The sequence below is a fragment of the Xyrauchen texanus genome, chromosome 8 (assembly GCF_025860055.1).
Source record: "Xyrauchen texanus isolate HMW12.3.18 chromosome 8, RBS_HiC_50CHRs, whole genome shotgun sequence".
Classification (NCBI taxonomy): Eukaryota; Metazoa; Chordata; class Actinopteri; order Cypriniformes; family Catostomidae; genus Xyrauchen; species Xyrauchen texanus.
Window position 1 is genome coordinate 31728557 of NC_068283.1, and position 27744 is coordinate 31756300.

The window sequence follows — 27744 nt, forward strand, 5'->3', positions numbered from 1 at the left end:
CACATGGTAATCCATTTAAAATATCTGAGTGAAAAAATCATATATGGGCCACATTCAGCTGTGGTGTGAACGTAGTCAAGGTGTGAATTTGGTGTGTGTGTTGATTCTACTCACTTTCTGGTGTTCTCGTTCTTGAGCAGAGCTTTGGCCTGCTGTTCACTTATGATGGTGGCTTTGACCTGTGGCGGGTTCATGTGCACGTTGAGTTTCCCGCCCACCAGCAAACGCACAGTCGCTGCAAATTTAGTTTGTGTTTTCAGCACCTGAGGAGGCTGCTTTTCAATGATGAAGGTACTGCAGAGAAAACACACACACATACACTTGTAATGGTAAATGGTCTGCACTTATATAGCGCTTTTTTTAAGCTTAGAGGTTACCAAAGCTCTTTACACTGTGTCCCAATCACCCATTCACACTCACACTCGCACCAATGTGGGCAGAGCTGCCATGCAAGGCGGTAGCCTGCCATTGGGAGCAACTTGGGGTTCGGTGTCTTGCCCAAGGACACTTCGGCATGTGGAGCACCATGGCTCATTGTGTGCACTAACCACTAAGCCATAGCTTTGACCACATACTGTATGCATTTCTAACCTTGCTATATTTCAGGGACACATTGGTTAAAAAACAGCAGCTTAAACCACTTTTGGGTATGTTTTCAAGGAGTATACTGGTTTATAAATAAAGGCAAACATATATATTATTATTGCTATTACCAAGAGTTACAGATTTGAACAAAACCCTTACAGAATATTCAACTTTGGCTCACTTAAACTTTTCTTCCTAAACTGTTTGTGCTCTGGAAATGAAAGATACCTCATATATTGTACTGGTTGTTGGGGAGAGGTGCACGATCACTTTGTTGTGATTGCATTTAGGTGATCAGGCTTACATTTTTGGCCTGGCACACAGTAAAACATAGACAAGACACCATAGATTTACACTAAAGGAGAGACCTCATTGAAGGATGACCCACTTCTAACTTATGTCATTAAGGGACCACCAAGCAACCACACAGAACATAGCAAAGGTCTGGCAACCATTCACAACACACTAGTATAGCAGCAGGGAGTTTTGCACAGGCTAGCACCTTTAAAAAAAAAAAAAAAGAACTAAATTTTAATTCTAAAAATTAATAAATAATAAATACAAATTACGAGTAGGTTTAGGGTTTTGATTAATGTTAGTCTGTCATAATCTGAGTTAGATCAAAATGAAAATAATCAGAAGTGCATGGTGTCTCTCCATTTAGATAGCTGGAAAAAACACACCCACAGAGCCACAATAACACTTCTAAGCATGTTGGAAATCTATTCAGACACTGATGGTCTTTAAAAGCAGCACAGCTCGCATTAAGCTCAGTGTTTTATAGACTACATGGCCTGAGGCACTAAACACACAACAAGCATACACACACACACACGAAACCCCACATTGATCTCCTGTGGTAGGTGCATGATGTATGAGCTGATACAAAGAGACTGAAGGAGAGCCTAAGTTTGTAGACATTCCCCAGTGAAGCACTGATGAGCTGACTCTCTGACACACAGCATTTGTTCTCATTACTCACACATTCACATAAGCACATGCAGGGTGAGTAATACATTAATACTCATTTACTTGCCACTGAGATGCTTATCTTTTGAACTCATGGTGTGAGAACATGCAATGAAATTATATGGGTAGTGAAAATTCTGCCATCATTCACTCACCCTCATATCATCTTTCTTTCATGGATCACAAAAGTAGTTGTTAGGCAGTATGTTAGCCTCAGTCACAATTCACTTTCATTGTATGCTATTGCAATGAAAGCGAATAGCGACTGAGGAATAGTAAACATTCTGCCTTACATCCTCTACCAGGTAAGTCTTTGCTGTTGCAATCAAAACTTCCAGATTACTCATTGAATATATTGTTCTTTACATCTAGTTTGTAAAACCTGAAACCTATTAGACATTTAAAATTGGGCCAATGTTGACTGATAAAAGACACATACACACACAGAGACAGACAACAGGAAGGTAGAGAATGTATATCTTTGAATGTATGGTTGGAAGAGTCGTCATGACAACCATGATACACTCAAAATAGATCTGTATTGTGAGGTCATCACTGAACAGAATGGGACTAGAAAGCATAGCACATTCAAACACACAAACACACAAATATTGCGACTGATATGTGCCTTGAATCAACAAACAAACAAAACAAAAACCAACAACGACAAAGAAAATAATCAATATTCTTAAATGTAGAAGAACCATCTGGATGTGCAAATTAGGTTGTAAAGCTATCTAGCAATTTTTGGCAAATTTCTTCTTAGAAATAATAAGAATAAAAACTCTGACAAGAAATTACATCAACAAGCCTTTTGTAATTTAAAGACCCCCTGAATGCAGTTTTCTTTCTTGTGTTGACGTACTTCCAATTGAAACAGAAATTTTGGATGGTACATATCAAAGGGTTTGTCCCTTTTATTAATTAGCCAATAGACTTTGGTTTACGTCACAGCCATCATGATCCAAAATCAGTATTTGTGGGCAGGTGGTGGTAATAGAAGGAGGCGAATGTCTCATTCTACAAAGTGTAGAACTGTACTATGAGGTCCTCACTGAAATTCTAACAGGGCTTAGACAGGGCACATATAAACAAACATTTATCATGTTCATACTGATTACATGGAGGATATTGGTTGTTTCTCTGCACTTTGTAATTGTGATAAATATTGTTTAAGTTACAAGCTTAATGCTTGGTTCATTCTGAATGTGACGTTTTGTTTTGTGGAAGTTCTTTAGTAAAGAGTTCACTTGAGAGACAAGTGTGTTCGGTGTGTTTCATGACATGGTGTCAGAAGTGTTGTGAGAATTGCTCAGTGAATAGGGTCAACTGCAGTGGAGGACAACACACTACAGAACAGTGATCAAATTGTCACTGGAGGACGGCAATGTGCAGGTCATCTACTCAATGAGGAATAAAGGCAAAGAACATAATTAAATCATTTGCATTTGAGGAAGATGATGACTGTGATAACTTCGAGTCAGAGAAATTCTATGAGAAATTCTTTCCCTGTAGGAACGCTATTTACAAACGTACTCGCTTTCATCAGCGGTGTCAGAGAGAAGTGGAGTCAGTGGAAACGTTCGTAAGAGGATGTTGCAAGCTCGCGGAGCACTGTGATTTTGGACAAATAAAACACAAATACATTTGTGACAGGATAGTCATCGAACTGAGAGATAAATCACTGTCAGAAAAGCTGCAGCTGCAAGGAACATTGGCGTTTATGAGACCAATTGAGGAAGCATGTAATCACAAACTCATTAAGAGTCAAAAGTCTGTACATGGTGAACCCAAAGTAGAGGAGATTAAATTCTCTCAAAGAAACCATGGCAGAGGCCAAAACATACATGCTGATAGATGGAAAACGGGCAATAGAAATGAACGTGCTCTAGATGCAACAAAACACATAACCAGAGAGAATACTGTCCAGCTAAAAAAGTGCAAAAAGGTGGGCAGGTTTGCTGTGGTGTGCCACACGAAAGCTGTACGGGAAGTAACATCTCATGGAGATGATGGATCAGTAATGTTCTTGGGCTCTGTGGAAAACCAATGTATACCATTCCACCATGGAGAGTTAATATTCTGGTGGGAGGCCAAATGCTAAATTTCAAAATCGACTCTAGTGCAGATGCTACAGTGATATCTGAGGAAAGTTACAAAAGCCTGAAAAACAAAGTATCACTGAGCAAAACAAATGTCATCCGGAATAGTCCCGGGGGTATGTTGGAATGTATGGGCCAGCTGAAAACAAAAGTAAGCGTGGACAAGGAAACATATTGGATGGACGTTTAAGTGGTGAGAGGGGCCATGTTGATAATTTTCTAGGATGCAGTTTCAAATGGGGCTAATAAAAATAATGGATGATATCAGAGAGAGTGTGTTAGGCTCCTTGGGACTAATGGCATGCGAACCAGTTACAATAATGTGCAAAAGCAAAGCAGAGCCATATAGCATCCACCTCAGAGGGTGTTTCTCCCATTGTTAACAAAGTTCAAACAAGAACTGGATAGAATGGAGCAACTGGGCATGATTGGGGAGGTTTATGAGCCTACTCCTTCGTCACCACAATGAACAGAGACATTCAAATGTGTCAATCTGAAATGACTGAATGAAGCTGTCATTCATGAAAAGTATGTGCTGCCAACCTTGGATGACATCATCTCCAAGTTGGCAGGGGAAACTGTCTTTTCAAGGCTGGATGTTGCCAACGGCTTTTGGAAGATTCCATTAGATGATGCTTGTAAGAGGCTGAATACTTTTATAACCCCCTATAAGAGATACTGTTTCTGTCATTTGCCCTGCGACATAACTAGTGCAATAGAGGTATTTCAGAAATGAATGGCTGAGCTACTTTTTGATGTCAAGGGAGTATGCTACTACATGGATAATATTCTAGTCTACAGTCACACTTGCATGGAATAATCAGTGAAGTGTTGCAGACCATTCAAGCTTCGGGGCTGAAACTTCGAAAGGAAAAATGCATCATTGGCCAGAAAATGTCCATGCCATCCAGCTCAGCAAACCACAAAAAAAGCATAATAGGCATGATTAGCTGTGCCGCACAGTGCTACCATAATTCAATCACTGAATGAGCTGCTCAAAGCTGATGCAGGTGGAGATGGGACACAAGCCAGGAGAAAGCATTTGCAAAAGTAAAAGAAATGCTGGTTGCAGCCCCGATCATGACATACTATGACGTGGGAAAGCCGACAGTCATCACTGCTGATGCCAGTAGTTATGGGATAGGGGGTGCCCTGCTTCAAGAGCATGATGGAAAGATGCTCCCAGTAGCCTTCTGTTCTCGAACTCTTAGGACGGCAGAAAGGCGTTATGCCCAAATTGAGAAGGAGTGTTTGGCTTCTGTTTGGACATGTGAGAAACTATCTAAATACGTTTTATGTTACAAGCTTCATGATTGGTTCATTCTGTATGTGATGTTTTGTTTTGCAGACATTCTTTAGTTCAAGAGTTCATTTGACAGACAAGTGTGTTCGGTGTGTTTCATGGCAATAATCATTGAACCTCTTTTCTCTCACACATACACACCTGGTTACTAAAGCTGAGATGATGTCTGTAATGGTGCTGTTGAGTTCGGTGAGCAGCTCTTCAATGGGGCCAGGAATGGGCAGCTGCTGTCTCAGATGCTCCGCCCTCCGGATCTGCTGTCGATTCTGCCAAATGGTTTCAGCTAGCTTCTCACACCTGAACACACCCACACACCCAAATAATCAATGCATATACACTTTATCCCACTTATACTTTTCAACATAACATATCTGTAAATATTCTATCTATCTATCTATCTATCTATCTATCTATCTATCTATCTATCTATCTATCTATAACTGTCATCTTATTTTTCTCATATTATTCTAATTTTATTCTTATTATTTGACATTCTTTAATTATTTTTCTTTTTATTATATTTGTATATTTTGCATAGTTGAAAAATATTTTAATATAAATAATTTGACATTAAAACAAAAGCATAAAAGAAAAGTCTGCTATCTGTGTTGTTATTGTGTGTGTGTGTGTGTGTGCATGTGATGTAAATGCAAATGCTCTGTGCAAAATCACAACATGCACATGCTTCCCACTGTTTACATAACTCTCTTAGTGTGTGCGTACCATGACTGTAGTATGTCCAGACCCCCCTCGTGTGGTCCTCCGTTGCCAGCCAGCTGTTGACGTCTCTTCCACTGAATCAGCTCGTCGTCAAGAATCACCGTCTGCTGTTTCCGTAGCAATGCCAGTGTCTTTTGGTGTTTCTCTGCCAGGCCCTGAGCACAAACACAGTATTATATAGCATTACATATAGACTTGAAACATATGTACTGTGCTCATGTAAATAATTACAGCCCACTTGACTCCGTGGATAAATGATTATATGTATAATGGAAAGCAGATTTTTGGCATTTTGAAATGAAAGAGATCCAAGACTTCACACACAAAGAAATTAACCAATCATAACAGATGTAATTTATATTAAGAAGCCTGGTTTATATGTTCCTTGATCACGAGGGTTCACGTGCAAAAAGTGATGTCATTGCGGTTGTCACCTAGCCTTGTCGAGGCTCCGTTTTGCATAGTAGAGCACATGACAATTTTGGTAACTTTACATGCGGGGCCCTACAAACTACTGTAAATCATGTTAAAAGGACGATGTTTTTACAGTGAAATTATCTGCTGCATTTCCTCAGTTTTTCTTGTTTTGAAAGACAAGCAACTTATCACAACCTTTTGTACACTGAATAAAAAGGTCTAAACAAAACACTAAAGTTTGGTTTCATTAATACAAAACTAAACAGCTCTTGTTATTTTAAACAGTGAACAAAAAAACATTTTATTAAGGGTTGTTTAAATGTAATTGGATTTAATGCAATTATTTCATATATAGGACTTATTATCTTGACCAGGCTATACAATATAAAACAGCCTCAGCCAGACAGTGTAAATATCCTAATAGTAATTCTTCAGTGTTTTTGTTTTGTTCACCTCTTGCATATAACCAGTGAACTAACTATTTATTATACCTGGCTAGGTAAACGTAAAGTTCAGCAAAGCACGTCTTCACTGCTGTTTCTTTTTGGATAAGCTGATATTTCTCTGCTCTGCCGTCTGCAGTTTGGTGAAGAGTGCAACACGATGTGCATCAAGTATAAATGGGAAGAACGCAAGGGACTGACATTCTCAGTCACCATTCACTTTCATTGTATTCATAAAGAAGAAATAAAAGGGAATGGTGAGTAAATAATGAAATAATTTAAATTTTTAGGTGAGCTATCATTATTTTAGGGGAAAAAAAATAAATGCTACAAAAATATAGGAAATGGCCCCTTATGTTATGTAATTTTGTGTGTTTGTTGATGAGTATGTGTACCAGTCTGTATTTCTGCAAGGTGTTGGCCTCTCGGGTCAGCCAGGCCTCTACAGTGGCTCTCTTGCTGAGCAGACTGGGCTCTCTGAGCTGTCTGTCTGCTGGGGGCAACGTAGCCAGACTCGATAACTGAGCTGCACACAACAGAGAGGACAGCTTAGACAACAATTACAAGCTTTCCAAACAAAAAAAGCAATTTTGGCATATTGTTTTATGAAGCAGTTTTATAGAATCAACTTGATGCTAGCTGGCAACTGAACCTTGAATGTACTAAATTCGTACTACCACAGTACTAAAGTGGGCTGTACTGAATATAGCTAGATTGGATATTTTATTTTACAAATCAACCATCACAACCACAGACCCCATAGTTTATGGAAGAATAGAAGTTTGATTAGAATTTAATAATTGTCTGTTGCTAAGCCCCACCTTAAAAGCGTCTCTGACAATTGTTTGCTTTTTTCCAACAAGAGTCTATGGGAGTAATGTGTGTTTGAGCAGTTTTAATCTGAATTATAGAAATGATAAAAAAAAAAAGAAACATTTTTGCTGGGTCACTTGTAATAGTGACATGAGGTACCTAGAGAGGATACACATTCTGTTTTTTTCTTTGTTTTTAAAAAAGTCTTTAAATAAATATTGAGAAGAGTATACTAATGATTAAAATGTGTCAGCCCTCATTCCCTAATGAACATGTATAACATCAGCAAGGACGTCTACATTTGCTCTAAGGTAAATTAAAGCGAATTACTTAACATTAATTAATTCAGGCGTTAGTAAAGGCTATAGTAAATAAAGAGTTTACTGCATTGTAGCATCTGGACCAATCAGACACACAATTATTTATTATTTAATGAATAAGCCAACAGATGTCTCAAGACTGTAACAGGAAAAGGTCCAAGTAAGCCCAAGCCGACTCTGTTATGTCTGCTCCCCCACTGATCATTATCAAGCCTGTCAAGACTGTCTTTACTGGACCAGCAAAGAGTGGACCCCCAGTGACATTCCAAGTGGGGGAAGTTAGCTACATGCCAGAGCAATCTTTCCCCCATAAGATATGTTAAATGGCCCAGAACAACAGACTTTCCTTCATTAAATTCACATGTGTATCCCCAGGACATTGTGTATAGGATCATTACTGTCTTGTAAAGTTGTTTGTACTGTATACTGTTTTATGCATGACTTATGACAGGACTACCAGCTAATGTAAAATGATTTCTATCATGTTTCCTACCAAATGAATCATTGTGTGACATCCTGAACAATGGTATATATATATATATATAATTCTGACAACATGCATTGTATGTTTGCTATTTTGATCAGAGCATAAAGGGGCACTGTGGAGCGGAGGGGGGTGGGGCCGGGCTAGAATGTTGCACGCCCGGTCCCCAATCGGCCTGATGGGGCGCGCGAGGAATAAAGGTGGCCGGTGACAACGATTAGAGAGAGAGAGAATTACAGGCATGTCCATCATGTGTGTTTATGTTTGTGTGCTTTTGGTTTGAGTTTAATTCAATTATTATTTATATTGACAAGCCAGTTCTCGCCTCCTCCTTGCCCATCTTAACCCCCTTACATTGGTGCCAAAACCCGGGAAGGAGGAGGGATGCCTGTCGCAGAGTCCTCGACACTACCGTCCAACCAGGGGAGCGCCGCTGCCATCTGCCGGGTCATGGAGTAGCCCGGACGCGGAGAACGGCTGCCGTGCCTGGAGTGAGGGAGCTGCTGCCGGGGGCAGAGGAGTGCCCTGCCATCCCCAGAGACGTGGAGGGGTCGAGAAAAGACCGCCGTCCACGAGGGGAGGAGGGAAGCAACTCCCCGACCACCTGGAGCAGTAGGGCTGCTGCCAGGGGCGGAGGAGTGTCCCCACGTGCCGCCAGAAAAACGGAGAGGCGTTCTGTCCGCTGGGGGTTGGAGGTTTGACTCCGGGTCGCCCGGAGAGGAGTGGCTGTCATCCACCGGAGAGTGTGGAGGAGTGTTCGAGGACCACGCGACAGTACATCAGAGAACCGGTGAGTGAGCTTTTTCTCTCTCTCCTCTCTCTCTCTCTTTCACACCGTGTTGGCCTTTTCCCTCGCCTATTTAGTTTTTTTGTTGTTGTGGTTTTCCCCTCCTGTCTCCTCCCAGGTCGAGGAAGGCGGGGATGACCTGATGGGGTGCAAAGCACGCCCCTCCCCAGGGAAATAGAGGGGGGGTGTAGGTCATGCCGGTGGCACCCCAATCTGAGGTAATGCCGGGAGGAGTGTGGAGCGGAGGGGGGTGGGGCTGGGCTAGAATGTCGCACGCCGGTCCCCAATCGGCCTGATAGGGGCGCGCGAGGGATAAAGGCGGCCGGTGACGGCGGTTCGAGAGAGAGAGAATTAAGGGCATGTCCGTCATGTGTGTTTATGTTTGTGTGTTTTGGTTTAAGTTTTCATTAAATTATTATTTATATTGACAAGCCGGTTCTCGCCTCCTCCTTGCCCATCTTAACCCCCTTACAGGCACACATTATAAATTAACCCCAATCATGCAGACGAGTCAGCTTCCAAACAAAGGAACATTTCCCGCTTGGAAATTGCATCTTTCTCATTGGTCAAGCCAGACTCGAGAGGAGGGACCACCAGCAGAATTTAAAAGACACGTCCCGCTGCTGTTCGTGTGGGACTGGGACCCTGGCCCGACCATGAGGCAGGCAGGCCTCAACACCTCAAGCCATGTGCAACTTGAACACCATCGACTTGAGGAACAATCAAGACGTTCTCCTGCGACTGCATCCGGGCTCTCTCAACAGCCAAGGCAATTACAAGTATTGTACCAGTAACTAACTGAACATAGTTTTAGTATAAGATGAAAACCCCTTTGTAAAAAAGGTGCTTTTAAATTAAGAGCTCGATGATTCTCTCAGATGATCAAAACTACTCCTTTCATAACTGCATTTCCCTTATTCTGTTCCAGTTTCATTTTATTTTCACTTGTCTCTTTCCCATGTATGAGTGATTTTCTGTTTATGTTTTTGTTTAGATTAGTTATGTGTTCGTATTTTAGTTAAATAAACTTAGGTGTACATTCTTGCGAGTTGATTCTGCTTGTAAATCAAAGTAAAAGTTATTTTTGTGTGGCCACGAAAAATATCCTTTCTGAGAATTGATAAGACAATCAATACTGAGTGTTCACTGGACGAACAGATAATTGATTGTAATATTAACTCATCTACATCAAGTTAATTCTATTAACCAATCCAAATGTTCAAAATTAATTATAACGAGTTATGATTGATTATTCATGTTTCACTTTTAAAGATATTTTTGACTGTGGTATATTTTGATAATCTCAAAATATAAATAAAATTAAATAATCTCATCCCTGTTTCTAAAAGATTTTGCTTCAAAGCTATACCTATATGTGTAATATTATTGCCAATAAGCCATGAGAATAATATTACTCCAATAAAAGAATCATAATTCTCTTATTAAAGCTAATTCCTTACAGTATAAATTGTGACCTGATGCAATGAGACGTTGTATTACGATTTTAATTGTGGAGAATTTGTTCAGACAAATAATCTAGTTATTTGTCATTTATCCAAATTATAACATTTATTAAACGTGACTGATTCCATTATAAATTTCCTTACATAGTAATGTAGAAATAGGACCGTTTAATTTAATTCCTAGCACACACATACTGTTTCCCTTTCAAACAATGGTAACGTACATGACACTTTAACCCGTACAATGTATATTTATCATACCAAATTCGCTACATATATTGGTGTGAGAATCTGGACTCTTTAACTGATTACTGAATTTTTGCATTGTGGAATGCGTTGATGTTCATAGGCATCGATGAATCTGTTTTCATTAGTGTTGACCCAGATCACAAATCACTGGTGTTGGTTGCTATGGCACTGAAAGTTCACGGGAAGTCCTAAAGAGATTCTTCCGGAATCTACTGCGCATGCGCAACCTGCCAACACCATATTGTAAACACAGTACAGCTAAACTAATAGCATAACACAACAAACTTTCATAGAAACTCCTAAATATGCTACAGCATCATCGTGATTTTTTTTAGTAGTCCTTTTACTTGCACTACACACATCAAATTATACTTTTCTATTTTCAAGTGATTGTGATAATCATTTGCCTCAAATCTGATTCATAGTCTCCCCAGTTTTCAATCAAATTACTGTCATTTAACAATTTATTTGACAAAAAATGTCAGACAAATATGTTTTACAATGTCACTCTTCGTTTCAGCTCAAGTAAAAAAATTATAATTTCCATTTTGCTGTAAGCTGAATTGAATAATGAGATACTCAGTTTTGCATGTAAGTGCATGTGCATTATGGTCTGGGTGTACTACTGGTTGTGTGTATGTACATACCCTGTATCCTGAGGCTCTCTTGGTATTGTATAATGAAGTATTCTTGGTTGTGTTGTAGTTTTCTGAGGTCATTCTCTGTGTCCTGAGTCAATATTCGGAGCTCCTCAAACACCTGATTTATCTGATGGTACTTCTGCGACATGCTGTCCATCAATCCGCCCACCGGTGAACTTGACTGCAAATCAGAGTCACAAACACATATGAGTGACAACCAACTCTAACACTTAATTAATCATAAGTTGAAAAGTCATTGTATGTGGAGAATATTACAGTACTTCAGTACCCTCTAAATGGGTTATTCACATTTACTTCCTATAAGGAGAATAATGTAAGCTAGTAATGATGGGGAAATAATTATTGTGAATTTTCCTTCTGGACATAATTTGGTGATTAAAGTGCCAGGACTTTAATCACCATATATATATATATATATTTATATATGTATATGTGCTAACTAATTAATTGACAACGTGTTGTAAGCCATTGGGGCAAGTAATAATTAAAAATTGTACACAAATATGTTCCTTGAAAATGCAAGGTACCATGTTTTTATTCAGAGATTCAGAGGAGTCCTTAAATAGATGACAGTACATTATCAGTGAATCCTTTAGAGATTTCTGCATAAGTAAACATTTGTGGAGATTTTTAGTTAAGGATTTCACTCACCAAAGCGGTTTTGTTTTGGTTTTGTTTTTTAAACTATTAAGATAAAGAAAGTTCCAACATGTGCTGAAGTCTTTATCGTCTCTGTCCCATTGTGTTTGAACAACATATTCCTGTACACCCGCGCAAGACTGAGTGCATGATAATGAATGTTTAAACAAACAAAATATTGTTTGTGTTGTGCACACATTTTATGTGAACATACATACAACGTATTTGAGTGGGTGTATAGGTGTGTTTATGGCAATAGATTATGAGTGTGCATTTTCATGTATATTTGTTTATAGGGACTTCTAGATCTAGATTTATGTGAGATGTCAGTTCATCTAATAAAATCTGAAATTTCCTTTTTTGCTCTCGCAAAATGGAGCATTCGCTCCATTGCATGCATGTGTGATATGCATGCATGCATGTGTGTATTTTATATGTATTTTATATGAATTTGTTATTGTAAAATGTAAGTGTGTAATGTCAATGTCTGTCTCTGTGTTTGTGCTGTCTGATTCATGACCAACATTTAGTTTTGAACCTAAAATATAAGATTCACAACCAGATTGTTGTTTTGTTTTTAACTGGTTCTTTTTAAAGATTCATCTAAGCCGATTCATTAAGTGTTGGTAAATTACTCGAGTAAAACCAAAAGGTGGATGACATCCAGGAACAATAAACAATTCAACCCTTGATGAACTTTTTATAACTTATTTGAAAACTTAGTGATTAACAGCAGTACTGTAGTTAAGAAAATATGTCAGTACAAAAAATAAGACTTAACTTGCACTTTTGATTATTTTTAACCATCTCATTAACAAACCCAGTGCTACTCACATTGGTTGCTTCCCTGACAAGTCTTTGCTCTGTGTATAGAATGTGTTTGATGCATCTCACCAACTCCAATGGACAGCGGTCATATGTGCTCTGAAAACACACACACACGCGAACACACACACACATGTTGGGTTTCCAAGTTTTATGGGGACTTTCCATAGACATAATGGTTTTTATACTGTATAAACTTTATATTCTATCCCCTAAACCTAACACAACCCCTAAACCTAATCATCACAGAAAACATTCTGCATTTATAAATGTTCAAAAAACATAATTTAGTACCTCATGGGGACCAACAAATTGTCCCCACAATGTCAAAAATGTCAGGTTTTACTATCCTTATGGGGACATTTGGTCCCCACAATGCGATAAATACATGCTCACACACGCACACACACACACACACACACACACACACACACGTAGTGTTTCCATGTTTTATGGGGACTTTCCATAGACATAATGGTTTTTATACTATACAAACTTTATATTCTATCCCCTAAACCTAACTCTACCCCTAAACCTAACCCTCACAGAAAACTTTCTGCATTTTTACATTTTCAAAAAACATAATTTAGTATGATTTATAAGCTGTTTTCCTCATGGGGACCGACAAAATGTCCCCACAAGGTCAAAAATTTCGGGTTTTACTATCCTTGTGGGGACATTTGGTCCCCACAAAGTGATAAATACTCGCTCACACACACACATGCACACACTTTTACTCTACCAAACTATATATCCCATAATGATATATATATATATATATATATATATATATATATATATATATATATATATATATATCCCAGAATATCCCATAATGAGCATGTGCTCTTAGACACAACATTACTATTACAAACTGTTCTTAATCTTACAATGGAATTTGACTTAAGTGAACAGTAGCTAGAAGAGAGGGCATGTCTATAGGAAATAAAAATCACAAATGACACTTTCATGATCATTCTAGTAGTTCCTGATAACTGTATAATGTACGCCAGGCATATATCTTTGGAATGAATACATTTAACTGATTACAGTTATTAATATAGATAGTATAGTATAGAGTATATTAATAAAGATGTCTGATGGTTTAGTTTGCTTTTACTCTACACAAGAACTCACAGAAAGCAATATCTACTGTAGCTAATGAAATATTTTTATAGCTATAGCTAAACCAAAAAGTTTAAGTAATTTTTTTTTTAAGATTGTACTAATTTCTATAACACTTCCAGGCCTAGAAATCACGCAAGCTGGTCTTATAGTGAAAATGTGACATTTTTTGCAAAACTTGTTATACGTGTCTTACTGTATAACACCTTACTGCATCTGTATTTTTATTGTATACAGTGTATTTTATATTGTGAATATTGTATATTATTATGTTTATATTGTGTTGTGTGTAAATTATGTTGTGTGTAAATTAGATGTTTATTGTAGATTGGTATATGTCTCTTCACTATCATGACTTCAATGTTGCTTGGTACTGCAATGAGTGACAATACAGTGATTTGATTTGTGTCTAAACCATGACTTTAATGGCTGATAATCCATCCATCCATCCATCTTCAACCGCTTATCCGAAGTCGGGTCGCGGGGATGGCTGATAATGACTTTATAAATATTTTTCTCTATTACTTGCTTACTATTGCTATTTTATGATACCGACGCACTTATACTCTAATGCATATTTGAAAAGCAATACATTATAATGCTTGTGGAATGTATTACAGACCCACCTACATATTTAGACTTATTCCAGCATTAGCAGCTGGCATGATAGCTCATGTGATTAAAGAGTCGGGGACTGCGGTTCAAGACCAGCCATGAACTCAAACTGACAGGTGACATGACAGTGTCATAGTAGCAGCACGGAATGATGTGGTTGCTTCAGTAAATGTGCTTTTTCATTTAGCTTCTGCATTTTAAAATACTAATGGTTAGGTTTAGGTGTTGATTTGGTAAGGATGTCTTTTTTAAATGTCTCATTTATAGTACAGTATTATTTATTAAAACACTATCGGTTAGATTCAGGTAAAAGTATTAGGTTAGATAGGTATGTTTTAAAAAAATATCTAAAATTAATCTTAAAACCACATCTGAATATGACACCATTTTTCTTGCTTTTGGTGCCTCTAGCTGGACATTTTAATGGAAACCTGCAGCCAAAGGTTTTATACAGCATGCACATTTTTAATTGCAAAAATGTCATCATGTTCACATATATTTAATGAGACCAGGCTCACTATAAACTGAAAATAACATTTAAAAATATCCCTAACATTTCCAGGTTTTCCATGAGTGTGGGAACCCTGGCTTGTGTGTTACCTTTAGCTGTGAAGCATAATGTCCTAATTTGATCTTGAGTAAGAATCCGTCCTCTCCTACTTGATGCTCTGCTTTCTTCTCTAGTTCCTGGATCAGATTGTCCAATAAACGCTTGGCTTTAATCTCCTCATGAGGGTTCTCTAAATCTATTGCATCCCTGACAGAGCACACACACAATATATTGTTAATTTAAAAAAATGACAAAATGGCACTTGCAGTTCAAATTCACTCAAGCAAACACTTCACATACCAGAGTTGGCCCTCTATCCACTGGGACAGGTAGTGTCGCACCTCTATGGGGAAGTGTTGCCCATAGAGAGATTGCATCTGGTGAAGAGCATCTCCCTGCAGCTGCTGGGCCTGGATCCATACTGCCATTTTCTCTCTGAGAGAGAGAGAGAGAGAGAGACAGGGAGTGTGTTAAAATGGGTGAATCTCAAGAGACCTGTCAAGATGATCATGTCCAGGCCATATTTCACCCCAAAACCACCTATTTTAAGCCTATTAAGATTTTTTGCATTGTCATTAGTTTCATGACAAGTAAGCACATTTTACCCTTCCAATTCCAAGGTAAAAAAGGAATTATTGTAATTTAAGACTTAAATATTTTTTTTAATTACGTATGTATTCGTATTTACATTTACATCATAAATATATTTAAACATTTAAACCACCTGCCTAATATTGTGTGGGTTTCCCTTGTGCTGTCAAAACAGTGCCAACCTGCAATAGTTATAGAATAGAATAGTATTGTCAAAGCTGATGCAATAACCACTAGGCCACAGCACCAAAGTGTGCAGAATCTTGAGTAAGTCAAAAGTCTTGAGATCCCACGGTTAGAGGGAAAACGTTTGGTTACGTATGTAACCTCCGTTCCCCGAGGGAGGGAACGACATGTTGTGTCGGAGAAGCGACACTAGGGGTCTCTCTTGAGCGCCGATATCCACCTCTGATCTATGAAAAAAGGCCAATGAGAGTTGGCAGCCGGTATTTGCATGTCCCGCCCCCGGACATACGGGTATTTAAGCGGCGCAAATACGGGAGTTCATTCAGGATTTTTCTGAGGAGCCGGAAATGGTCCGGCCACAACTGTGGCTCGGTTCAGCGACATGGCGGAGGAAAGACACAACGTGTCGTTCCCTCCCTCGGGGAACGGAGGTTACATACGTAACCAAACGTTCCCCTTCTGTCGCTCTCTCCACGTTGTGTTGGAGAAGCGATACTAGGGGACCCATTCCAATCTTGCCATGCGCTGAACCGTGTACGTGAACCGCCGATACAGAGGCGGGCAGGGATTTCATCCAGTGCCGCGCATCGTCTGTACCTGGCTGCACGTACCCTTCCCCAATGCCCCATTAGAACATCGGAATCCTTCTAGTTACCCTGGAAGGGGAACAAGGCGATGTTTGCCAACATGGGAACGGGCCAGCCTGGCTGGGCCTCTTTTCGCTCTATGTTTCTCGCATAGAGCAATCAGGGGCCCTTACACGCATATAGGGAAGGGGGTCTTACCCAGACCCTGCGGAGCCCACACCTGCCCTTTTTCTTGGGGAGGAAAAGTGGTAGACACGTCACACGGCCGTCTTAGGGCTCGTGTGGAAAGTATGGTGCTGTAGCGTCTGGAGGAATCAATGAAGGATAATCATTAACTCAGCAGGTTCCGAACAAACAAGAACTTACTGTTAAAACTCCCCTAATTACTGCAATAGCGCCGACTAGTCTCCACAGCACAATGCACTATTGACAAAGAGACAAGGAACTATTGACAGAGGATCCTCGTGGTGCTTTCTAAAAACCCCGCACATGTGACACTCTGTGCTTCACCACGTGAGAAAAGGGCACGTGAAAAGTTGGCAACAGAGAATGTGTGTGTCTTCCAGTTAAAACCTAGAAATGTTTTATTCTTAAGAAAATACGTTTAATTTGTTGTGTATTTCTGATGTTAGATCAAAAATAGTTGAAACTTGTTTTGTTGTAGAGTTCAAACTCTGAGGCCGTATATCTAACAGCCTCATAGTGTATATCCACTTTTAAGGGTACCAAATATACTTTTCTTGGTATCAAATTAAACCTTACGACTTGTCCTAGCTGAATATAAATATAAGATCACCTTAGAATTGTATTTCGGCTATGTTTACCATCTTTTGAGTCATTCAGCCCAAAATCTCTTACCGTCATAAACACAGTCATAAACATGCAAATGAGCCTGACGGGACAAAGGAATCATTCTCCTGCCCAAAGGAAGGAGAATTTTATGACCCCCAAAGGAAGGCTCAGACAGGGCTGATTCTCACCAAATTCGTACTGAGAAGGAGAAATGAACCCCTTTTAATCCTATATATTCTATATATATATATAATCCATGTGGTAAAAATATTGACATGTATCTAATGTGCCATCTCACAATTTCCCTTAAATGTTGCTTGATCTATGTTTTCTTGCAAACTCTAATGGGTTAATGTTTCAGACTTTGCATACTATGGTTAACCGAAATCATATGTGTGGCATATTTGGTCTCTATAACTTGGTATTTTGAAGATTGAAATGACTGTGTACATGATATGTCGATAACAACAACATAGTATTACAAGAATATTTTCTAGTTTCTTCATCGGCTACCACCCCTCGCAGAACAAAGGGCAATAAACCAAATTCCCGCCTGAAACTTCCACTCTTCTTATTGGTCGAGCCAATGAGAGGTGGGACACGTTATCTAAGGGCATAAATTGCACCAACAACGGACCTTCTCTTCTCTTCCTTTTGAACTCTTACTTCAACTTTCTTTTGCTGCGCTCTTCATCCTCTCTTCTCCCGGACCTCTTCAAGCCATCTTACATCTCTCATTTCTTCTCCCGATCTTCTGCAACCCTCCGGAACACTCGCCAACTATTCAACAAGTATTCCTAAGACGCTTCGAAGTTCTTGGAACAACCCTTCAATTCCTCTTCAAGTGAGTTTCAACTCCACGTGCTGGAAACACCAAACCGAAATCCTCCATCTCACGGACGCCCCAAGGACACGGCATACACACAGCCTTAGCCACACGCAAAGGCCTATTTGTGCAAGTATTTCCATTGAAATTTAAATGCATCACAGTGTGTAATTTCCTTGCTGGCTTCAAAGGGTTAATTGTTGTAATAAGTTTGCCATACCTCTAATAATTCTTTACTTTCCCTTACTGCATTTATTTTGTTTATTTTATGTTTATTCTATGTTACATGTATGTTTGTCAAGTGTAGTGATATATCATAGTGCCTTGTATTAAAATCAATTATACGCGTAATTGTCTGTGTTTGGTGGTCATAAAACAAAGCCTCTTTAATGTGCGATTTTAAGCTACGAGCTGATATTATCAAAGTAAGTTAACGTGCTTTTGATGAGTAAGCTTACAACTAAGCATAACCCCTCTGGAGAATTGATCCAAAGTACCAAATAAAGTGGTTCGGCGGACGAACTGACTGGTTGCGGTAGCCTACGGGTCAATTCCATTACGGGGTTATTAAAATTAATATAGCCTGTCTGCATAAAATGTATATTCCTAATTAAGTATGATTCGTCGTGTTTAATTATCTATATAATTTTGAAGCAGACTCTTGGACTATATAAGCCCTTTTGGGATGTTTTTACATGTATTGGTGTCCGGGTCACATCGTATGATTGATCATTGATTACTATCATTAATATTAGTCATACATTCCCCAAACCTGACCTGGATACCCAACAGTGCGGTGGTAGATCCAGCCTCGAAAGGGGGGAGTTGCTACAGCACGGCGACCGGGGCAGCTGTAACTGCCTAAGGGAGACACGGGAGTCCGCTCGTAAGGGGGCAGAACCGTGGAATTACACACAGGGGGAGTCCGAGCAGGAGGCCTTACCTGTGGAGCACCTATACCAGTAAAGGGTAGCCATCACGGTACCCGCAGTGGCTTGGGTCGGCGAGTTCCTCCGCTGAACCGCGGACCTGGAGGGCTGGGGAGGAATCAACCAGGGTCCCGACTCGGAGTGGGGCACCCTGGGAAGAAGGCGCACTACTTTACCTTGACGTCAGGAAAAGGGCGCTGGGCGCAAGCGATCCACCCGGCCGGTCGGTCTACGTGTTACCGAGTTCTACGGGCTCGGACCTGACAAAACAAGAGACGCAACCGACTCGACGCGGAGGTTGTAAAACCTCGCGAAGGTGTTGGGTGTTGCCCAACCCGCAGCTCTACAGATGTCTGCTAGGGAGGTGCCCTTGGCCAGTGCCCATGAGGACGCAACACCCCTTGTTGAGTGAGCTCGGACCCGCAAGGGTAGGGGCACGGCCTGGGTGTGATAAGCCAGTGTGATGGCGTCGACAACCCAGTGGGCGAGCCTCTGTTTGGAGACGGCATTCCCTTTCTGCCGTCCCCCAAAGCAGACAAAGATCTGCTCAGAGTGTCTGGTGCTCTGTGTGCAGTCCAGGTAAATGCACAGGGCGCGCACTGGACATAGCAACGAAAGGGCTGGGTCTGCCTCCTCCCGGGGCAGCGCTTGCAGGTTCACTACCTGATCTCGGAAGGGTGTGGTAGGAACCTTGGGCACATAGCCCGATCGCGGTCTTAGGATCACAGACGTATCCGCCGGACCGAACTCCAGGCAAGTGTCGCTGACAGAGAACGCTTGCAGGTCCCCGACCCTCTTGATAGAGGCGAGCACGATCAGCAGGGCCGTCTTAAGAGAGAGGGCCCTGAGTCCAATTGATTCAAGCGGCTCGAAGGGAGGTCTCTGGAGTCCTGCCAAGACTACCGAAAGATCCCAGGAGGGAACTAGGCCTGGCCGGGAGGGATTCAACCTCCGGGCGCCTCTCAGGAACCTGAGGATCAAGTCGTGCTTACCCAAAGACTTGCCGTCTACAGGATCGTGGTGGGCGGCAATGGAGGCAACATACACCTTGAGGGTGGACGGGGACAGCCTCCTGCCAGCCTCTCCTGTAGGAACAGGAGCGCTGACTTGATCGCGCATCTCTGCAGGTCTTCAGTTCAGGAAGACTGCGAACAAGCGCCACTTTAGGGCGTAAAGGTGCCTGGTAGAGGGGGCTCTGGCTTGGTTAATTGTATTCACAACGGTCACCGGTAAGCCGGCTAGCTCTTCCGCATCCCGTCCAGGGACCAGACGTGGAGGTTCCAGAGGTCTGGGCGCGGGTGCCAGAGCGTGCCCCGTCCCTGAGAGAGGAGGTCCTTTCTCAGGGGAATTCGCCAGGGAGGAGCTGTCGCGAGAAGTCTGAGTTCCAAGAACCAAGTCCGAGTGGGCCAGTAGGGGGCCACTAACGTGACTTGCTCCTTGTCCTCCCTGACCTTGCACAGCACCGGTGCAAGAAGGCTCACTGGGGGAAATGCGTACTTGCGCAGCCCCGAGGGCCAGCTGTGTGCCAGCGCGTCTGTCACGAGGGGAGCCTCCGTTAGGGTGTACCAGAGCGGGCAGTGGGAGGTTTCCTGGGAGGCAAACAGGTCTACCTGGGCCTTGCCAAACCGTTCCCAAATCAGCTGGACCGACTGGGGGTGAAGCCTCCACTCCCCACCAGGCAGGCGTTGTCGTGATAGCGCGTCCGCTACGACATTGAGCTTGCCGGGGATATGAGTGGCACGCAGCGACTTGAGTCGCTGATGGCTCCATAGGAGGAGACGGCGGGCGAGTTGTGACATGTGGCGGGGAGCGTTCGCCGCCTTGGCGATTTATGTACGCCACCACCGTGGTGCTGTCCGATCTCATGAGGACATGTTTGTCCCGAACTAACGGGAGGAACTTCCTGAGAGCAAGAAGGACGGTCAGCAACTCCAGGCAATTGATGTGCCAACGCAGCGGGGGCCCCTTTCCAACGGCCCGCTGCTGCGTGCCCGCTGCACACGGCACCCCACCCGGACCGGGATGCATCGGTTGTGACCAGAACGCGTCGGGACACCTGCTGCAGGGGCACTCCTGCCCGTAAAAAGCAGAGGTCTGTCCAGGGTCGGAGTGTTTTGAGGCAGGCGGGGTGATCCTTACCCGATGCGTGCCGTGGTGCCATGCTTGTCTCGGGACTCGAGTCTGGAGCCAGTGCTGGAGTGGTCTCATATGCATCAACCCCTCTGGAAAAGTTTTAGAGGGACCACTGTGCCTGGCTTGAAGAAAGCGAGGCAGTCCAGCACCGACTGAGCACGCTCGCTCGTGAGAGTCTAACTCCAACCTGAGAAAAGAGATGCTCTGAACCGGAGTGAGCTTGCTCTTTTCCCAGTTGACCTGAAGCCCCAAGCGGCTGAGGTGCCGGAGCACCTGGTCTCTGTGCGGATGTTGGCTACGCGTAGCGGGGCAAGGGCCGCCTCTGCGACCTTTGTGAAGATGCGAGGGGACAGAGACAGGCCGAAGGGGAGGACTTTGTACTGAAACGCCTGGCCGTCGAATGCGAACCGTAAGAAGGGTCGGTGTCGTGGCAGAATTGAGACGTGGAAGTACGCGTCCTTCAGGTCTACCGCTGCGAACCAATCTAGATGCTGAACACCAGCCAGAATATTTCTCTGCATAAGCATTTTGAACGGGAGTTTTAACAAGGCCCGATTGAAAACTTGCAGGTCCAGGATTGGTCGTAAGCCGTCGCCGTTCTTGGGTACAATGAAGTAAGGGCTGTAGAAACCCTTCCTCATTTCGGTTGGAGGGACGGGCTCTACCGCGCCCTTGGCTAAGAGGATCGCGATTTCCGTGCGCAGGGAACTGGCATGCTCGCCGTGTACTGCAGAAAAAAATGGATGCCCCTGAAGGGGGGCGGGAGCCGGGCAAACTGAAGTCCGTAACCGAGTCCAATGGTCCGGTGCAGCCAGCGTGATGCGTTGGGAAGCGAAAGCCACGCTTCCCAGCTCTGCGCTAGGGGCACCAAAGGGACAAGTATTTTGGACATACCCGGCGGTGCCTCGCAGCGGGCGGAACAGGTAGTGCAGCGTCGGGTGGCTTCGTTGCGGCCTGAGGCTGAGGTGCTGAGAATAGACTCAAAGTACTTACCTTGCTCCGCGCACCCGGCAGGGGCGGGTTCATGACTGAGGAGGAGGTCTGATGCTGGCGTCCTCTGGACTCGTCTGAACCGGCCGGCCGGGGGACAGTCGTGGGCAGGCGGAAGGCGGGATCGCCGCGTCCGGTGTACCGGGACTGTCGTAATCTGAAAGCAGATTGCCGTGAGAATGGCATTTCCGGGCCAGGTGACACAGAGACAAAGGAAATAGCTCTTTTATTGAGAATGTGGGTACCACAGCCCCTGTCAGGGGGTGTGGCAAATGAAAAAACAAAGTATTCTCCACCCGGCCCTCCACCGGGGGACGGAGCGGTCTTACCACCTCCGGAGCTAACGTCTTCGGCTCTGGGTCGGCTGTCTCAGGAACGCTTGGGAGCCTTCCGGGTCCTAGAGGGGGTTCGTGAGACAGGGGGCGTGCGCTGCCTGCGTGGTGCTCGACACTGGGGCTGAGAGCTGGGCCCGGGTTGAGGCGGAGCAGGAGCTGGTTTCTTCGCAGGGGGACGCCCTCGGCGGGCAGACGGGGCAGGGCCCGTAGCGGCAGGTCTGCGGCGAGGCATGAAGTGAGAGATGGCCTCCGTCTGCTTCTTCACTGCGGAGAACTGTTGGGCGAAGTCCTCGACGGTGTCGCCGAAAAGGCCAATCTGAGAGACAGGTGCGTCCAGGAAGCGGTTCTTGTCGGCCTCACGCATCTCAACCAGATTGAGCCAAAGATGGCATTCCTGGAACACTAGGGTGGTCATCGCCTGTCCGAGTGCCTGCGCTGTGGCCTTCGTCGCTCTCAGGGTGAGGTCGGTCGCTGAGCGCAGTTCCTGCAGCACATCAGGATCAGGTCCACCTCCGTGCATGTTTCTGAGTGCTTTGGCCTGGTGGACTTGCAGGAGGGCCATCGCATGCAGGGCGGAGGCAGCGCGTTCAGCTGCACTGTAGGCCTTCGCATTGAGCAAAGATGTTGTCCTACAGGGCTTGGATGGGAGTACGGGGCGGCCACGCCAGGAGGTAGGGCTACCGGGGCATAGATGGTACGCAACTGCCCTATCGACCTTGGGAATCGCCCCGTATCCGTGGCGCTCTCCGCCGTCGAGGGTGGTGAGAGTGGAGCGGGTGGCACCTAGACGGGCGGAGAGCGGGGCTCTCCACGTAGGCGTCAGCTCGTCATGCACCTCCGGAAAAACGGGACCGAGGGGATACGAGGCCGCGAACGGCGCTGCCCCCAGGAACCAGTCATCCAACTGTGAAGGCTGTGGGGAGGATGGAGGGTTCCAATCCAACCCCACGCTCACGGCGCCCGGAAAGCATGTCAGACATCTGAGCGTCGGCCTCAGCCTGGGCCTACTGGCCCGGCGGCAGTCCAGGGAGTCCTCGGCATCAGACATCACACTCTCCGATGCAGCGGCGAGCTCATCTGCTTCAGGCTCAGGAGGATAGACAGCCGGGCCGTGAGGCGAGCCGCTATCGCCGCGAGAGTAGACGGGGACCAGCGAGCGTGTTGGGGAACGGGAGGTTCGCGGGGGCTACCCGCGAAACTGCACCCGCTGCCGCCCCCAAATCGCCCCCAGCGCCAACCGCATCGTCCTCAATCCCGTGGGAAGAAGGAGCAATGCGGGGTGCAGCTGGGGTGGCTTGCTTTCTGAAGAAAGCAAGCCGCGACCGCAACGTGGTCATGGTCATGTTCTCGCAGTGAGAGATCCAACAGCATGCAGATCGTCAGAGGAAACAGGAACGTTTAAAGTGGTGTGTAACTCGCAGCAAACTGCAGACAGACCATCGGCTCCGAAGAAATTTTCTGAATGAACTCCCGTATTTGCGCCGCTTAAATACCCGTATGTCCGGGGGCGGGACATGCAAATACTGGCTGCCAACTCTCATTGGCCTTTTTTCATAGATCAGAGGTGGATATCGGCGCTCAAGAGACACCCCTAGTGTCGCTTCTCCGACACAACGTGGAGAGAGCGACAGAAGGGGAACCTCCTGTAAACACAGCCACTTTGTTGGCATTGTGCCTGTGTGTGCAAAAAGAGAGACTTAAGACAAAAAAGACCACATGAAGAGGAAGTAAATGAATGAGCTTAATGTATTTCTCAATCTGGTGTTCACATGTCAGACAGAGACACACAAAGACACCCATTCTTACTCATTTATACTCATTTAAAGTACTCATTTTTTTTAAGAAAAAATGCAAATACAATGCAGTTAAAATTAGGAAACTTTATTGAGAAAGACAAAACAGTGCAGCACAGAGCAGGAAGTACCTTGTCTGTGTGTTGAAATGTTGGCATGTCTCTACTGTTTATGTGTTTGTTAATCTCACTGGATTTGTCTGTCTATATAAGGGATTCTCAATGGGGGCATTCAAAGTATGGCTCTGTAGTTGGATACGTCTCAATGGATAGTAGGGCTTAAAATATTATCAACAACACCGACAATAAATTATTCTTGACAAAAATGTTCTCATTTGATCACATTAAACTCTAATAATGATGCGCAAGAGCAGCACTGCAGCTCGAGCCTGATTGAGGAGAGGAACAATTAAACCGCTCACAGTCCAGATGCACTCTAAACCTTCCAAACAGCTTCAGGTGATGTAGATCGCAAAGTATGAGGGAATTATAATGTAAAAATACCAAGTAAATACAGAAGAACTCTCGTTGTGGAATAATTGGAGCTGGAGCTGGAGCTGCCGCTCTGCTGAAGCAAAACTTGCGTGTCGAGCGTCTTTAAAAGAAACACCCCGCCATTACATCTTAAATACAGTTATATTTAATGCGTTATAGCTTTATTAAAGTTCAAATAATACCGAAGCAGATCATGTAAATAACTACAAACTCCAAAGCTGGCATTTCTCTGAGAAGCAGCATTTAAGATATTTAGACTTGCTTTTAACGAACAGATCTTGAATACGAGAATATTTAGTTTTTACTGCACTCGCAGAAGTATAAACAAGTAAAAAATACACTTATATACAAAATACACTTATATTTAAGATACATTCTCTTAAAGCAAGTCTAAATATCATATATGTTGCTTCTCAAGTAAATGTATCTTGTTTTAAGGATTTTTAGACATTTTTAAATGGAAAACCAGATAAAAACACTTGATAACAATAGGATTTTTGTGCAATGATTTTCTTTACTACATTAAACTTAATAATAATTTTATTCCCCTTTAATTCAGTGAATGTCATTTAGAGGTATTTTTTAAAAGTCTTTATAGTTAATAAGCACATTTAATACAACCTTTTAGATCAGGACACATGCTGACTAATTGGTTAAGGGCTAATGATTAATCGTTGTAATAATCGCTGAATAGTCGAAAAATCATTCTAATAATCGTCAGATTAATCGATTATCAAAATAATCGTTAGTTGCAGCCCTAATGGATAGAGCAGCACGAGTGCAAAGCTCTTAAAGCTGGAGTTCTTAAACTCGCACTTTAGGCAGAAATAGATTGATAAATAATTTAGTTCCTGTTTCCTGTTAGTTTTGTAGTCCTTTGTAGTTTTATTCCTTGATTGGTTCTCCCTGATTATTTCTCATTCCCTGATTGTTTCCCCAGGTGTTCCTCGTTCCCTTGTTTATTCCCTTGTGTATTTAAGCCCTTGGTTTCCCTGTTTCCTGTGTCAGTTCTTGCATGTATGAATGTTTTTGTTTATGCCCTGTGCCAGGTTCCCTGTGTTTGATTTTTGCCTCAGCTCCTCCTTTAAACTTTAATGTAAATGCCCACTGTTATGATTGGCTAACAGCGTGCAGTCCCTCAAATTCATTTTTGAAACTCCACCGGAAGAGAATAAACAAGCACCAAAATATTAGAAATGTACATTTCACAGTTTACACATAATGCACATCCAACACATTGAATCAGAATATATTACACTATTCATCTCACGCACAACGGTTAACACTCAAACTCGGTCTACACCGGACGCTATAATCAATGATGGATGCTCTACAATGGAAGCGTCCGTTGCAGCGCATCACGCCAACAGCAAACATGTGTCCCGTTCCATTTTGCGCTGGCACGACCACTGCCAACAACACAAAGAAAGATTTCAGAAAGTTTGTGTCAATGCACCTGGCATAGACAGCCTCAAGCCATTGCACTGCATCAATGGATATGCCCAGTGTAGACGGCCTCAATCCCGTTGCATTGTGTCGCATCACGTCAACGGGCACGTCTGGTGAAGACCGCGTCAGCCTCATAAACAATTTTGACATTTGAAATATTAATGAATGAAGCTGTTTAATATTTTCGATCGGGTCCAATAGTGTTTTTAACTACCCCATATCGTTGGCAAAGACTTGTTTTTAACTGCTTCACAAGATGCACGCATCCAGTTGATCATCCTGTACTGAGGTGCACATCTCCGGAAACAAATCAAAATGGTCAAAGATGGCCATCTAGTGCGTGCTTACATACACCAACAATTAAAAATAGCGCTGATAGGCGAAAGAACAGTTTGTTGAGCAGTTTAAGCAACAAAACAACAGGAACCACAGCAGCTGATGAAATGCATCATGAGTTGAAACTTGACACAGCGTCTTTTATATATATTGAAATAATTCAAAATAGTCCAAATGGTTCACCTTTTGTGACCAGGAGTGGTTAGGCCACAGACAAGCCTTTTGTCCTTTTCTCTGCCTCTGTTTACAAGCCAAGTGAGCACCAGTGGGTGGGGCCATGGGTGCGATGATTTTAAAATAGGCAAAGGCCATCTTGAATTATTAAGTACCCCAAGTGACGTAGAGAAGTCGCGGAAGTAGAAAATGGGGTGTTTCAGCAGCTTGGATTCAATAAATGCTTTTATTGTATAGGGATTAAGTTTTGAGTTCTGGAATTTACAGTATATTTTTATAGTAGAAAGACACTCTTATATGCCAAAATATCAAGGAAAATGTTATTCCTCATTGCATGACCCCTTTAATTATTATTATTATCACTACAGTAAATTAAACTTTTATTTTAAGGTGAAGGCTTTTCGGTTATGCATTTTTGATTGTAGTTTTACACCTCTGGTTAAGATGTTGGTTATATGGACAAGTGTGATTATTAAAGCCTAAAGTGCAGCGATTTAATTATATGAATATATATATATATATATATATATATATATATATATATATATATATATATATATATATATGAATACAGTAAATGTGCTGATGTCTTCTGTCATCTACTACAACAAGCACAGCATCTGATGCTTATAAAATGTGGTGTGCTGAAGCACACAGCACATGCAGACTGTATTTATTTAATTAAATTGCCAGTTTAATAATGACACAGTTTAATAATCACACTAGGACATATAACTATTTTTATTTGAGTAACCTCAGAATGCAAATGTGGGTCAAAAAACACACTCATCATGTGAAATGTGGGTTGCTTAGGACCTTTTCCAATGGCATTCAATGCAAATAGCACTGGTATTATTTTTGTAATCCATTTTATTTTTCAATTTACATTTGTTATTTAATTAAATATATGTTGAATACTACGTTCAACTTCATATTAATGACTAGAATTTAAGTATAGAAGATTGTCATTCGGCCAATTCTTTCATCCAATGTGCAGGACATTACAGCCATTACAGGGACAGTTGTCATGGAGGAACCTGAGGTTAGATGCCTAGTTC

At 42.7% G+C, this 27744-nt stretch overlaps 1 protein-coding gene across 6 annotated transcripts in view; it reads right to left on the bottom strand.

Annotated features, from left to right (window-relative positions):
* The window catches only part of LOC127648465 (signal transducer and activator of transcription 5B-like), a 106302-nt gene that overhangs the window by 14177 nt on the left and 64381 nt on the right, over positions 1-27744 (bottom strand). For all 6 annotated transcript variants that reach the window (XM_052133151.1, XM_052133158.1, XM_052133152.1 and 3 more), the window contains 8 exons: positions 15372-15506; positions 15122-15278; positions 12791-12880; positions 11303-11477; positions 6935-7065; positions 5683-5834; positions 5101-5256; positions 115-294 (listed from right to left, as the gene is read on the bottom strand). In XM_052133151.1, the coding sequence (XP_051989111.1) occupies positions 115-294; positions 5101-5256; positions 5683-5834; positions 6935-7065; positions 11303-11477; positions 12791-12880; positions 15122-15278; positions 15372-15499 (1169 nt within the window). In that variant the 5' untranslated portion in view covers positions 15500-15506. The remainder of the gene's footprint in view (positions 1-114; positions 295-5100; positions 5257-5682; positions 5835-6934; positions 7066-11302; positions 11478-12790; positions 12881-15121; positions 15279-15371; positions 15507-27744) is intronic.